The sequence below is a fragment of the Dreissena polymorpha genome, chromosome 1 (genome assembly GCF_020536995.1).
Source record: "Dreissena polymorpha isolate Duluth1 chromosome 1, UMN_Dpol_1.0, whole genome shotgun sequence".
NCBI lineage: Eukaryota > Metazoa > Mollusca > Bivalvia > Myida > Dreissenidae > Dreissena > Dreissena polymorpha.
This window is the reverse complement of record NC_068355.1, coordinates 45,813,495-45,830,294: the sequence shown is the minus strand read 5'-3', so window position 1 is coordinate 45,830,294 and position 16,800 is coordinate 45,813,495. Positions and strand designations below refer to the sequence as shown.

The 16,800-nt window shown below is 35.0% G+C and overlaps 2 protein-coding genes across 2 annotated transcripts in view; one reads left to right on the top strand and one right to left on the bottom strand.

The window, feature by feature from the left end:
- LOC127865089 (proton myo-inositol cotransporter-like) overlaps positions 1–16,515 on the bottom strand; it is a 91,090-nt gene extending 74,575 nt beyond the window's left edge. Inside the window, exon 1 of the mRNA XM_052404984.1 lies at positions 15,998–16,515. Coding sequence (XP_052260944.1) covers positions 15,998–16,445 — 448 coding nt within the window. The 5' untranslated portion in view covers positions 16,446–16,515. The remainder of the gene's footprint in view (positions 1–15,997) is intronic.
- LOC127865107 (protein RD3-like) overlaps positions 1–16,800 on the top strand; it is a 575,560-nt gene that overhangs the window by 427,441 nt on the left and 131,319 nt on the right. The gene's annotated exons all lie outside the window — the stretch shown is intronic.

Below are 16,800 nucleotides of genomic sequence, written 5' to 3'. Positions count from 1 at the left end.
AAACACACTCAGGAGGTAGTTCGCTTAAACACAAAATGGCAGCTGAGTACTTCTAGTCTTTGCTCGAAAATGAAATAATGAAAATATATTTATGTAATTTTTACCTGCAATTAGATTGTTCAAAATTGTTGTTATCAATAAAGTCTCCAATATTTGCCAAAAAAAAAAAAAGTATATGCTATTTGTCATTTTATCATTTATTTTTTTTTTTGGATGGGGGTCACCATCTTTAAATGTGGGAGTTGATCAATAAGGCTTAATGGGAATTGAATGATCAGTGGCGAACGTTCACTGTAGCGGAAAACACTACACGTTATGTGTTGATGCATGTTCAATAGTGTATACTCATGTCCCAAATGAACGTCTATTACATCAAATCTCTAAATACGGTAGCAAATTCAATAATATCCCACATTCTGTTAACTGTGAAATTGTGAACTTCCACAAACCGCGTAAATTTGTTTTGAAAGTATTAAAAGTCACGATATACTGATTACCATGCATTTTTAGACTGCTTTGATTTTAAGGGGTTCATGACGAAATGATGAACCAAACTGATGTCAATAATTAAAATTACCAACAAATGTAGACATACTTGAATGAAACAGACTTACACCATGTCTTAAACACATTTATTTTTGGTTTTTGTTAGGATTTGGTGTATTTTAAGACTCAAAAAGCACTTTTTTGTAATGCTTTTTAATATTTTATACATAAACAAGAGATGTGTTTGTCAGAAACACAATGCCCCCTGTTGCGCCGCTTTGAAGTAAAATATCAATATATCATTTGGCAGGTTTAAAAATTATCTCTCTTTTAAAGCTTATTACTTCCCTTTGATTGTATTTTTTGACTTGAGAGAGGAGAGAGAGAGAGAGAGAGAGAGAGAGAGAGAGAGAGAGAGAGAGAGAGAGAGAGAGAGAGAGAGAGAGAGAGAGAGAGAGAGAGAGAGAGAGAGAGAGAGAGAGACAAAGACAGAGACAGAGACATAGACAGAGACAGACAGACAGACAGACAGACAGACAGACAGACAGACAGACAGACAGACAGACAGAGACAGAGACAGAGACAGAAACAGAGACAGAGAGGCAGAGACAGAGAGAGAGAGAGAGAGAGAGACAGAGAGAGAGACAGAGAGAGAGACAGAGAGAGAGACACACAGAGAAACAGAGACAGAGACAGACAGACAAACAGACAGACAGACAGAAAGACAGACAGACAGGCAGGCAGGCAGGCAGGCAGGCAGGCAGGCAGGCAGACAGACATGCAGACAGGCAGGTAGACAGGCAGGCAGGCACGCAGAAACGCAGGCAGGCAGACAGACAGACAGACACAGACAGACAGACACAGACAGACAGACAGACAGACAGACACAGACAGACAGACAGACAGGCAGGCAGACAGGCAGATAGACAGACAGACAGACAGACAGCCAGACAGGCAGACAGCCAGACAGGCAGGCAGGCAGGCAGAAAGGCAGACAGACAGACAGACAGACAGACAGACAGCCAGAAAGGCAGGCAGGCAGGCAGACAGACAGACAGACAGACAGACAGACAGACAGACAGACAAAAAACAATATACCCCCAATCTTTCGATTTGGGGACATAAAAAGCATTCTTCCTCCATAAAAACGTACCAAGCACTGCTTACTATAGATCGCTTTTTTCTAGTCAAACATTATTACCTGAACGAAATCAGACAATTTCAGGAGGAGGTCATGTAAAAATTGCCCCTTTGCTATTGGTGAGTGTTTACTATTTAGATTACAATAAAATAAAAAAGGAATGTCATCCAATATGTGAGAAAGAACTTGACACATGAAAGTTCACTGTTTTTCCAACTACTTTTTAGTTGATTTTAACCCATCTTTGTGCAAGTTGTCCACTGTAGTCTCCAATCTTAGAACATAACAGTGATTTCTAAAATTAACAAGAGTTCGGCGGTCGGAGACATATGTCCTCCAAACAGGGCTTTGAACTAGTGACCCCAATTTCAATAGGGGTCATCCACTGTCCAAGGCCAATGCACATGTGAAGTATCTAGCCAATCAGTCAGTAAGTGGATGAGTGATTGATTGGAAACCATTTTCACACTTATTATGACAGTGACCTTGACCTTTGACCTAGTGACCCCAATTTCAAAATGGTCATCTACTGTCCAAGACCAATGGGCATGGTAAGTATCAAGCCAATCAGTAAATTGGTTGACAAGTTATTGATCAGAAACGATTTTCACACTTATGGAGACGGTGACCTTGACCTTAGACCTAGTAACCCAAATTTCAATAGTCCATTGATGAGTTATTGATCAGAAACGAACTGGTCTACCGAGAGACCGACTGACATTCAGCAAAACAATATATCCTCTCTTCTTCGATGGGGGACATAATAAACATCAATTCGTTCTCTGCACACAGGTTGTGACAAGAATAACATAACAAGTATCACCAACTGAAAACATTTTTTCATCAAATATAGATAATTTTTCCACATCTCAATTATTTAGCAACCAAAACATGATTAAATCAATATCAGACTGCAGCGGAAAATTGTATTTGAACAGAAAGTGGTTTGTGTAATGCACATATTTCGGACTGAGATTAAAGATCGTTTAGGCTTTTTGCTTCACTTAACGATAATTGTCCTAACAATTATGCCAATTTTGGAAACAACAATTATTGCATGGAATCCCAGCATGGTTTATAGCAAAGCACAGTTTCATCAGATATATTTGAATAATTATTGTTTGCATTTTTTCCGTAACAAATAATGTAACTAGGAAATATATTTAAACATTTTTTATAATTTGGACTATTGGTTGTAAGTATACTCAGCAGTGTATATATGCTCTCTAAATGGCCATATAGGCTCAGACACTAACATCCGTTGGCTTAAGCATGCAGCTTCATTTCTTTACTTACACTCAGGTTCTTCTGAAAAAGACTTTTCAACTTTGTTTTATCACACCCCTGTGAACTACAAGCAATGGAAAACTATTATTTCATAGAATCATCTCTACAACATTTAAAAGTACACCGAACATAAATAATTGATGCTTCCTCACATGATAATCAAAATAACTTACGATATACATGAAAGCCAATCATGAATTGTAGACATCTCCTGTTATAAGGTTAAAATATTTTAAACGCAAAAGCATGTAAGTTGTGTGTGTGTTTTGTGGAAAATCCCTGATCTGTCAATAAACAGCAGCATTTGTAGCCATCACCTATTTTCAGAACTTAAATCAACTGTTCATGTGTCCAAATAAAAGGCATAACTACTGTCATTCTTATCATAATACTATTTGGAAATAATAGAATATTTTAGCCTTCAGATACAGCTTCTTTTTCACAAAAAATTGTCAGACAAGAACAACAAAGGCTTGCAATTACTTGCGGACACAGAATGGCCCCAGGCTACAAGGGCTGATTCTTCCTTCCTGCCTCAAATCTAATTTATTTGCATGATGAAATCTGACATTCAGACTATCAAGAATTAATTTAGAAGGAGAGAAATAACAACAAATGACATTTTAGTTTTATCAGGATAGCGAGATGCACATGATGCCTGTTTCATATTTCATTCTTGATTGCAGCTCGTAATTTTAGATTTTTTCACTATAATATTCTGGAATGCTCACAGGAGGGCAATATAATAACATATTGTTAATACAGCACTGTACTTACTACTGCAAGTTGATATTCAGTTAAAAAACAACTCGTTTATTAGTTGTTTGAACACAAAAAAAAGATATTTACATCACTTCTTAAAATGCAGATTGATTTAAAGTCACAATGTCTTAAAATAAATCAATGGTAATACAAAACAAGCGCTGTTTGCTAAAGAGAAAGATAATAACTTCACAGCTGAAACCATTCCTTCAACTACATGTATTCCTGACACTTTGATGTGTGTATTTTATCTCAGAAAAACAACTTTACAAATAATGTATATCCTCTAACAAAATTTTAATGCTCCAGGGGCCTAACATTTCAATAATGGGGACGTTTCTAAGATGTAAAAATTATGGCATTATTTTAAATATGCAACAATAAGAAAATCAAAGGGCTGAAGGCACTGAAGTTGTTCGCTATTGCATAATCTTAGAGACAACTCAGTTTTCAAAATTATGTTATAGCTTTTTATATCGCAAGTGTGAAATGAACAAACCCATTCAAATTTAAAAAGAGTGTGTCTTAAAGCACAGGTCGAGATGTGTGTGCACTGTTTATCCTCATATTTATGTTATAGAGATAACTTAGACAAAATAACAAAAATGTATCTTTTTTTCACAATTGGTTGCTGCACTGGCAACCTTCTTTAGAATTTTGGTTTCCTTGCTAAAGAACAACAAGCCTATAATCATGTACAATGTCATGTTGTGTTATGTGTATCTAATACTTTATTTTCTTTAAATTATTGAGCAACAATTTTGCCCACATGACAGACTTTTAATGCAGTATTAAGCCCCGTTTTCCCTGAAAGCAGCAAATATGTACAGCTTTCAATGATAAACTGGCCAATGTTGTAGCACAAGCTGATATAAACACTAGACTGGCCAATATCTCTGCACAAGCTCTTAGACATATTGTTTACATACAGGCTGTCTGCTGCAGTGTACCAGTGGTGAAATATAAACAGGCAGTGGTTATCGTTCCTAACGTAGCTAACAGCAGACTGACTTGCAGTAAACGTTCCTAGCATAGCTAGAGCAGACTGACTTGCAAAACTGCTTCTCTACATTAGTTGTGACCTAACGCTAACAACTTATAATCAAAGCGCTGAAGGCACTGAAGATGTTCACTTTTGCATAATTAAACACGCAATTCATTTTTCAAAATCAATCCCAAGTTTGAAATGAACACACGCCATTAAACTTTATAAAGTGTGTGTCATAGCGCACGGGTCGAGTTTTGTGTGCACTTTTTATCATCCTTATTATTTCATAGAAATAACTAAGACAAAATAAAAACAACATGCTTTTTGGAAGTTCTGAAAGCATAGAAAGTATGATAAAAATGGTAATGAGAACTTTACATAAAGAAAATTTGCAGTCACCATCATATTAAAGGAATATTTTTTCTAATATCAAATGACTATCTCACCAAGAATATAAATTCATAATGAAAGTTCCGTGTACAAAACTTTTGAATTTTGACACCATATACAAATTCAAAATATACAATAATCTTCGTATCTTGTATATGGCGGAATAAAAGTATATAAACATTGCTGTTTATGCTTTACTTGTTACCCGAGCAGTTCACACGGTGTCAACAACGCTGACATAAACATAGGTATAGAGCACTAATGCGCTTTTAGGCGTAGCTGTTTTACTCAGTTTTCATCCTAGTGACTTTTACATAACTTCAACAGACACACATGAATATTTTCGAATATTTAATAAGCTGATTCAAGATACAACCTCTGAATTTTTGCTACATCACTGCGTATGTGCTCAATTCAAAGGATGTAGCACTGTTCGGTGTAAGGAATTCCGGACTACTCTCTGTATGCTCAAACGACACAAACTGTGGCCCTGTTACAATTACGCGTGTCAATCCATCTCGCAGAATTTCACTTTCGCCTCCAAGATGAGAAAACAATCATTAGCGAAATAGTATAGTGTCACGATAAGAGAAAATCGTTTAATTATCATACCACAATGTTTGCCGTACTTGGTCAGCACGTCTGGAAATCATTCCTTAATGTGTGGATAGGCTGCCATTATTAACAAGTTTGCTATTTTGAATTCAATTTTGTATCAAAAAGCATTGTTCTTAAATGTGGCATTTTCAATTCGCAATGAGATTTGTAATGACCCTCGTCATGCGAAAATAGGTCTTATTCCATATGCGCCCATCATATAAATAGCCCACTCAGCTATCTCTCCTGGTAAGGAGAAACATAACATATTGAGTGATTTTAAAGCGAACAGCATCGCCTATGGCCTGACTGCGCAAAAGCACATGTTGGGTTTAACAAACGCTTGCCAAAACGCATAAGACCCATTTTCGCATGACGGCGCTATTGACGTGCGATTTAAATGTGTCGAAAGAAAACTGCGTTTAAATCAAATATAAACATACGATATATTTCGATAGTGAAGAAAGATACTCATAACAAGGCATATGAGGACACATATGAAGTGCTCTCCCGTAGTATATTTTTTATCTACTCACACTAATGTGTGGTTTGACAATGCTAACACACATTTCATGCGGTGAATATGCAGCTTACAAGTGAAAAACACAACACAATAGTTTAACTTTTGTTTAATTGTATTTATTTATTTAGAAAAGTAAATTGCTAACTTTATTTCAAAGTCAGCGTATACGCCGACTACATTTTTAAAAGATATTTATTGTTATAAATATATTTAATATAATATATTTAGTTGTTTTCGGTTTTAGCGATTATAAAGCATTTTTGAGGTTGCCTATAGTATGCCTGTAGTTATTTATGAACTCATATCCAACTGTCTATGTACTGAGAACTGTGAATATAAACAAGCTAAACCTTCTACTAACCATCTACTATTGCGTGCTAGCACCCGTAAATACAAAAGATCGCCGCTTTCTGTCGAGAACCAAAGAATGTTTTCCAGAAATACCCGCTGTAGTAGCATGAACGAGGTTACGAAACAGGTTATTATTTGTTTTTTATATTCGGGATTAGCGATTATGAAACATTTTTTTGTTTTTGTCTATCATATCGCTGAAGTTATTGTTGAACTTATGGTCAACGTTTTATAAATTGAGAATATAAATAAGCGTCAACTTTTTCCCGAATCTATTAATAGCCTCAATTTACGACCTGTACTACGTCATTGAGTTGTATGTGAGAGCGTAACCTATTGCGTTGTTATCGCCCGTGGACTTTCCTTTGTTTATTGACAGGCGCATCTCTTATTAGCCTCATATCATGAATGCCAAAACACCCGCGAAAAAGAACCACGTGACGAAATAGGACGCGTAACGCAAATACCATGCGACTACGACTTTTATTATGTAAGAACGCTCCGCAATTCCTTTGAAGTCGGGGCCTTGTGATTGCTTTTACGTAAAGAATTGACCTCTAACTGAAGTAAGCAAAGGAAACGCAGCAACTCATTGACCCATTCCTTCTATGTGCGAAGGCAGATTGAATTTTACTAATGTATGGTTTGCCTATTATAACACACATTATAATGCGGTAAATATGCGACTAACAAGTAAAAAACACTATAATTAAACTTTTGTTTTGAATAAAGTTATTTAGAAACCAAAATTCCAAACCTTATTTCAAAACAGCAAGACTACATTTTTATAGAGAATATTCTTGTTATATTTAAATGTTTTTTTTAAGAGGATTTTCACAGATTTTGGCATATTTTGAAGTTTGTCATTAAATGCTTTATATTGATAAATGTTACGTTGATCTTAAAAGCTCCAGTAAAAAATCAAGAATAAAATTAAAAAAGCAAAAAAAAGTAGCCAGTACCAGGGCTCGAACCAGTGACCCCCGGAGTCCTGGAGTTAGTCTGAAGTAAAAACGCAATACCCCTCTCGGCTATTCCGCCGGATATACACAATTGAAGTATTTTATACCTTATGTAAGCAATCTTCGTAGTTTCGTAAATTTAAACGACAACAACAGAACTCTCCAAATTATACAATCGTTTCGCGTTGCAACGCTTTATAATTTTTAGGTTTCCAAATCGTCACAAGATACATATCATGACTATATGGGACTATGGTAAATGTTCAGTAATACTGTTTCCTCACAAATATCATAACTAAAACAAAAATTTGCGAATCTGAAACAACTTTTTTCAATTTTGTCAATACCAAACCGTGAAAAGATCCCTTTAATATTCAGTTTCAGCAATAATGAAACATTTTTTCAGGCCTTGACACTAACTTTTTTGACAGGGTACCCGGAGGGAACCCTACTTTCAACTTTTGGTGGCCCTCACCAGAGCTAGGGAGTCCTCTTGTTTCAACACACAGCTACTCTCGGCGTAAGGGCAAATAAGAACAAGAAGCATACTAGTACACATTTGTATTTCCTATATTCAATTCTGTTGCCATTTAAAGCAGACCCATTAAAAGCTCATAACCTTGTCTTGTAAACTTTTGATATCATGTATTTCATCAATATCATCAGCATCGTCATCCTTGTCATAATCATCTTCAGCATTATCATCTTCAGCATTGCCCTTCGCCGCCAGAACTTAGCGTTTTTGGAAGTTCTTATTATAAACTTTTAAGAAATAAAAGGTAATTACGCGCATTCAGGGGTTTCACTGGCTCAACAAAACTTTTTCGCGCCGTGAAAACTGTCGATTATTCCAACCTTATTAATAAGAACAATCATTTAAAGAAACCTTACTACATTAATGTCATTGCCTATATTATCACTTTAAAAAGTATATTATTACATAAAAAACAATAAGTACCTTCATAAGTCATACCTTCATAAGTCTTAATAAGCTTTATTTGTATATAAATACCTTTTTTTCAACTTGATAAACAACACAGATAACCAAAATAATATAACAATGTTAACTTCAATGTATTAAACAGTATGCTGCCTAAATGTTTCAAAATTAATTATTTAAACATAAAATCACACCAATTTACATCATTTGAAAGGGAAAAAGAAATATAAAACATCAGAAAATAAATCATCTCACTTTATTTGTTAAACAGTTATATATGGTCATTTGGACATGTCATACATCAGCTTCTGTTGTTAAAACGTTTTCTGTTAGTGGTGGATGATTTCCAGGATCAATTAAATTATCGTTGATCACGCCTATTTCCTGACAGAAAGGCCCAGATAATTACCACCATCTATAGACCGTTCCATAATTTAGTCATTACATAATAATCTCCCCTGAATTCTCTCCGCGCCCGCCATTACACTGCTGCTTAACAATCGGTAACATATATAAGAGAGCACCGATTATTCAACGGATGAATTTAATTCTAAATTCTAACACATTGACACATTAAAGAAAGCATTTAATTAAATTAAATGCAATATTTTTCATTTGATTATTTGCATCAATCTTTAAATCGTGTATGCCTTTGCATTCCAGTGTTTAATTGCCCCTTTGTTCTGCATAATCCGATTATCTCGTTTTGATCAGATATTGTCCAGACTTAACTAACCACATGGTGTCATAAACCACGCTGGGTGGCAGATGACAATCTGGTCATTAAACACAATTGATGATGCCACCATGTCTCATCTTCCTGGTAGTATTAAGCAGTCATTTGGTAAGATAATTTACCTCCGACATACTTAACAGTTGCGTAAATAAGATATGTTACATATTTTACAAATTAAAAGTTATGTCCAATATAGAATATCAGAAATTGTACACCGTAAAGATACTTGCCCGTTTAATTTATGAAAAAATAAAGTATTTAAAAAAAAAAACATTTAACGTATTTAGCGGGTATCGGTTAATTAAAACTACATCATTCCGTATGAAGATTTGATGTTACGGCAATGCACGAACGATATCATAAAACAATAAATTACATTTGACACCAAACAGAGGTAAAAAATATTTAAAAAATATATATATGTATATAAATATATGTGTGTTAAAATGATATATATGTGTCACTCATACTCACTAGTAACGAGTTTTCAATATACATGAGTACACAGTTCAATTTGCATCATATGAAGTTGTGTTTTTTCAGTTGTATGTTAATATTCCTCAATAGCGTCATTCTTTGTACAAAACCCATCAAATTAAAATTACATGTAAATACTGTCATGCCCTTTGCTTTTAATATGGCTTTGTAGTATGTTTATTTTCAAAGCACTCATTACACTTTCTAACACTCATTTATTTATCACACTAGCGTCCTCATGCCATTGATAATTATATTTTTATAATTAGATGTATTACTATTGTAATTTATTGAAGCTTCTCTGCAAAATAAATATTACGACTTATGCATAGAGCTCTTTATTGTGTCAAATTGTCGGCCTTTCAGTCTTCAGATAATCTTTAATTTGATGCTTATGCCGCGTTTTTAAAGTTGCAAATAAATGTATAAATGAATTTGTTTGGCGCTTAATAATATATTTTTTAAATATTATTTAGATGTTTTTTTATCGGAGTTTTTTTGTGTGGATTAATTGACTAAACATTTGGTGTCGTTATCCATATGTTTTGTATTATTTTAAAGACCTATAAAATACAATTTTTAGTATTTTTAGCTTTATAGCTGTTAAATGATTCAAAGATGAAAATATCGATATATCACATAGATCGCATTCTCTTCATCTTCCGAATAATCACATAAAAGGTCGTCAAGATCAATATCACTCTCTCATGATAAAAAGCTCGTTTTTTAACGTGACAAAATTCCATCTAAAAAAATTAATATAAATCCAAACCACATTTTTTTATCTCTGAAATCAGTTAGAACAAGAAAAATAATGGAAGGCGTATCAAAAATATCATACTTAATATAAAGTGTAATGATTTTGGAATGTAGATTTTTACCAAATGAGTTCAATTACAAACAATTAGCGGTAATTAATTGCGCGAGAATCTTTTGTAAGTATTAATTAAAATATAATCTGCTTGATGTTGCGGCTATTAAAATCAACACAATAATACATGCGTGAATTGTTTGTGAAACGTTAAAAGTAACAAGTCTAATCAAAGACATAGTATGAGCGACTGAACCGGCAAATTTTCGCCGATGATTACCACTTGATTACAGATAAAAAAAACAAATACACGAAAGCATTTCAAACATTTTATTTGTAACAATCAATCTCAACTTCAAACAATCATTTAAACAACAAAAATGTGATAATCGCCTCACATTAATTCATTAAGTAATTTAGATCTATTTATCCGACAACGGTGAAGCGGGTATTCTCTACGTCTTTGGCTTTTGGAATCGTAGACTCGCACAAGTTAGCAGCAGTGTAATGGCGGACAGTCACGTGACTGACAATATGGCGGCGGTCAATTAATCGATTATCGAACGGTCTATTCTAGTTGCCTGAAATAACATAAAGCATATTTTGTTTACAAACTATCAACAACAAACAAACTAATAAATGTCACTATCTTTAAATGTCCGAATTTTAACATATCCGAAATATAGTACACCAAGTGAACGATATACTTTTTATTTCAGAAATTGTTGGTATCTTAATCAAATTATATCCTTCCAAGGTCATAATAATAATGGAACTATTAAACAGAAATGCTCACAAATACATGTAGAAAAAAAGTGTATACCGGCATGTGTTTTTGTGGAGAAATTAAATGCTTTTGCCAGCCCGATCGCCTATGGTTTTGATTAAAGAAATAGCGGCCCTAATAATTATTATAACTACTGATCGTCGTGACAGTTTGTCCCAATGTTACTTTTTGGGGGGCTCAATATCATAAAGGAGCCATTAATAATCCGAAAATCCGATAATAACCCCCATAAAACTTGACAATAGCAGTAAACACACCGTTTGTAACACTTACACGCTTCAGTGATTTCAATATACTCTCTGCACTGTAGGTCGCTTACATCGTCCAAAATCAATATTTACAACTGACAGACGCTGGCCGCTAATGCTCAGTCGCGTGCTTTCTATTTGCAGTACATTTTCGGATATGATTTTACCGATTTTTTTTTATACGCCGCTCTTTAAAAGTTGGAGGCACTTTTAAAAATTCAAATGGTCAATCAAGACAAAGTGGTTCTATAAATTTAGGGTTCCCGGAGGACCACCCAGCTTGAAAGAACTGGTGGTCCTCGCCAAAATCTGGGGGCCTCGGGTCCCCGGACCACCGTTAGTGTCGAGGCCTGTTTTTTATGTTGTCTACCTTCATAATCCCTGTTATAATTGTTGACCTCGTGGTCAACGTATTATTAATTGAGACCTGTGAATATAAACAAGCGTAACCTTATACTAGTGCGTAATTCTCACCCGGACTCCCCTTTGTTTATCGCCAGCCTCAGATTTATGAATGAGATGAGCGAAAATACTACGTCACGCAGACGCAGCAGAAAGTGGACTATTTTAATCATTCATTAACAATCTCCTCCGCGACACGTACAATACGATCATTGTTTTTTTATTCTTTTCTATAAAACACCATTCGAATCTATTGCATTTAACACAATATTAATATAATGTTTCCATTTGTGAATAAACATAATTGGAGAACTCAAACCTCTTGCATAAATTATACAACTCTTTCTTGCGCGGATACGCGTAGTAAGCGGGAATTGGGCTCCTAGTAGCTAGGCCGTACCGACCTGAATTTTACACTAAGCACTTTAGACGGTCGCTAAAGCGACCATCTAAAAAAATGCACTGTGTTGCTCATTATTCCAACATTTCAAAGATTTAGCTTACGCATGTATTTGCTTGCCAATTTTAGCAAAGAAAAGCATTAATTACAATTAGGGGCATTTATGAGAAAATATATGGATTGCTGCCTGAACAGCAACAAGGTTCAATCTTACAAATATCTTCTGGTGTCCTTTATCAAGAAGGTGTGGAAGAATTTCATCTATGTTGGAACTTTTAGCAACAATCCTATACATTTGTTCATGGCAGGGCTCGAATTACTTTTTTTATCAACTCGCAAAAAATTGCGAGTTGTTAAAATTGTAACTCACATTTTTTTTTTCAACTTGCAAAACAAGTTTTCAAAAATATGCATCCTTTGGTAGATCTAAACTCGAAAAAAAAGCCCTGAACTTGTACTGATACTGTGGTAACAGATACACAAATATAAAACTGGTAGAACTATGTTTATTTTAACTTAAAAGCTTTAAAAATGCAAGAACAGTGCAAATTACACTATTTAATGGATTGGTATATTATGATCTAAGTCTTTCTTAGCAACTCATTCAGCCCTTGTGACACCTTGTCGAGTATTTTTGTTTTTAAATAAAGTATACACTGATTGCACAGCTCAAAAATGAACAGTGATCAACAACCCGAAGTTTTAACTTTTTTTTTGGCGAATATAGTACACGTCTGAAAAATCGGTTGGGGTTACATCATGCTTTTTGTTTTGCACACAAAACATATAACAATCTCAGATTGGTTGCTATTTTAAAATTATGACGTTTATCGGATGCACACACATCGCTCTGTTTTCGTTTCACATGTTCAATGGCAATTCCCTGTATAACGTCATCATATCGTTTGTTCCCTCGTGCTACTAACGCGCACCTGGTACTTCCAACAAATTGTGACCAGTTGTGTTTATTCAATTCTTAAACGAAATTTTCGTTCATTCTCTGTCTGCATTTGTGTTCAAGTATTTAAGTGCTAGATTAAATAATTCTCCGGGATAATCAGGTAATATATGCAATATGTGATAATCTTAATTTTTCTCTAACTCGCAGCAAATTGCGAGTACCAAATTTGTGCACTCGCATTTTAGACGCGTTTTTAAAATTAACTCGCAAATGGCCCATTTGCCAGTGTTTAATTCCAGCCCTGGTTCATGGTGTATATGCACCACATTCCAGCACACTCGTCACTTGTCCATACACTTGTGACAAGAACTCAATGCAGAATATAGATTTGTCAAACTCTAGGACAAGATTTCTTTGTAATGAAAAAAACACCATTGCATCTATATTGTGGATTTTTCCTATAATTTATTATTTATCTTTATAAAAAAAGTGTCAAACCATTTCCCATAGCAACCGTATTGGCATACATGCCATACGTGCCGGATTGTGCGGGACAGTCCCGGAAATGAAGAACTTGTCCCGCTGTCCCGGAAATCTGTCAAATGTCCCGGAATTTACAAAATCCATATGTACATGTACCTCATCTTAGGCTTAACTTTTTTTTTTTTAAATCAGAGTTTATTTACAGGTCCTACCGGCCTCTTCACGAGGTCTTTGAGGTCCGACCTGCCTTAGGCTTAACTGCACCTCGAATCTGTGTATATCTGCAGCGTCTCCATGACAATGCCTACCCAAATAGGCAGACTACGCTACGTGTCAAAATCGATCAATTAACAGGGGTCCTGTTATCATATCGATTGTCTCACGTTCGCGGTCAAACCGAAAAGGCGGCATTGTTTAATGTGGTTGTTAATTGACTTTAATCTACTACGTCATTATTCCCCGCTGCGTAAAGGCAAAGGATAGTTGTTCACACATCTGAAGTCCAACATCGCTGAGTAAAAAATTAAAAGCAGTTTATGTTTGCACGTTTAACCGACAAAGAAGTTAAGTAAAAAAGTAAGCATATAAAAACGTCATCCTCACTAGGTTTATTATTGTCTTGTTCTAAACCCCTAGGAAACATAACGGATATAAATGTTATAAATGAATAAAGGCGTATCAACAACTACGCCTTACACACCGGTCTTAATAACAATAACGCAGTGACGTCACCATCTATGTTTAGAACGCTTGCACTGAAAACACGTGGCTTGTTCTAGTAACGGAAGTAGTAATGTTTAATTTGACGTTAATAGATCAAGTGTATTTCGGATAGGCTTTCGAACTTTTGCAATTAACGATGTGAAACAAAAAAAAACGTACCAAATATGCATATGTCTATAAATATAGCTACATTTTATACATGTCCCGGAAAATCGGCAAAAGTCCCGGACAATTTAACTCAATGTCCCGGAATTGGTCTGAAAAATTATGGCATGTATGCGTATTGGGAATTTTTCCTACACATTAGTATTTATCCTCACATAATAAGGTGTCATGCCCATTTGAGTAGATTCTAAAATACTGCAAAAACAATTTTGAAAATGAAAAGAAATATATTTTATTTAATAAGCTGGTTTTAATCTATTTAGTATATTTCCTGTACAAGATTTTCATAGTTTTTAACATCACACATTAAATGGTACTTTGAGGAAGAGCGCTAACATGTGTTACTTTAAAATAAATTTTCACACAATTGAGGCCAGCAGACTCTCAATTTTGCAAAAGTGAAAAATTATAATTGAATCTAGAACAATATTGAGTTGATTGATGTCTTCAATCCAATAGTGCCAGTATGAGATATAAGCCGTCAACATACTGAATTCTCCAATATCACACATGGCCAGCATTTGTCTACCAATAATCTTTTCTGAATCTGATGGTTCTGCTTTGCTAATGGAATATGAAGCAAAGCTTTTTAAAGGCAACAGTAATTGTTTCTGCAATGGAATGAAGATACTAGTCTCAGGCAATGATCATTAAATTTAAATTTCTAAATTAAATTCATTTATCATCAATGAACAAGTTCAGCTGATGGGGTCTTTGATTGCAAAGTAATTGAATTTGTGCTGTTTATTTTTTCTCACCATACAATCTGAACAGCATAAATCTTATGAAAGAAAGGATAAGAATATATAACTTATAAGCAGCACTATAGCAGCGATTTTTTCCTTCTTTATAAAGTAACGGAAAACGGCACTTTCCCAATTAGGAAAAATCTACAAATTTCCCAATTGCTATCAAAAAATCTCAAATGAAGATTCCCCACCCCCAATTTTTTTTATTATTTTTTTAAGTAAAATGCAACATTTTGTTAATTTCCATATGCAGTTCTATGGCTTGAATCTAAGTAAATATAATATTGACAACTTGACTACACTAAGTTATCAATTTTAAAGTATTTGAGAGCAAAAAAAATCAAATACAGCAATTTCCCAACATGAAGACTTCACAACACAAATTTTCCCAATTTCAGGGTCTTACATGCTTATTTTTCACAATTGGGCTGGTAGCGGTACTTTTCCCAATTGGGTTAAAAAAAATTCTGTAGGCTTACCTGTCAGACAATGAGACCACCAAACCTAGCATGATGTTATAGCGGACAGCCCTGTTGCTGAACAGAATGAGCCATTGCAAAGTACTTGTTCAATAAACACAAGAGAATGTTTTAATCATAATATTTTTCAAAGAAAACAGTTTGAAATAAAGTGGTTTAAACAGACTGTACTGATGTGGAATACATGTACCGGGTTATGGTGAACTCACCAATAGCTGCCCCTGCCAAGAGTCTCCCAGCAAGCAGCATGTACTTGTCTACTGAGATCCCCATCAAAATAGCGGCACATACAAATACAGCACATGATACAAGTATCACACCTCTGCGCCCCAGCTTCGAGTTCAACATGCCACCTACGAGTGCGAATATGGCCGCAGTTGCCAACATCACTGATACCACAAGTTCCTGCCACACTATAGTAAGGCCAAATTCTTTTTTCAAGAATATTGAAGCACCTGATATCACGCTTGTGTCATAACCAAACGTGAAGCCTCCAAGAGTTGAAAAGAACGTTAAAATATATACAATACAAGGGGTTTTAACTTTTTCTTTTATACTGTCTATCTTTAAATCCAATTTTTCGTCATCCACACCATCATAAAGTTTTTTAGGCCGCGTTCGCCCATTTCTCCCCTTGTTCTGCCTATTGGCATCCATCGTATTTAAAATTACATTAAATCTATTCCTGTTTCAAAGTTAAAGCAATCTAGTTCACGTGTTGAATCTTTCCCCGCCACTTGTCAACTGAGGAAAATATTGATTTCCACTGGGAAGATGCCAGCACGGGAAGTAACTCGTCATTGAATTCAGGGGAATGTATTGTTGCCGATGGTTGCTCGATTATGCAAGATTTAATGCTCTTGATATAATGTTTATTAATGTAAAATTAACTGATCAAATAAGAACGATTGCTTCTTAAACTTTCCAACGCAAGCATTTGACTATCTTAGAAGGACTCATGCGGGTGTTGAACCTTGCCTTATGTTTTTCTTACCAACAATGTGCACGTGCA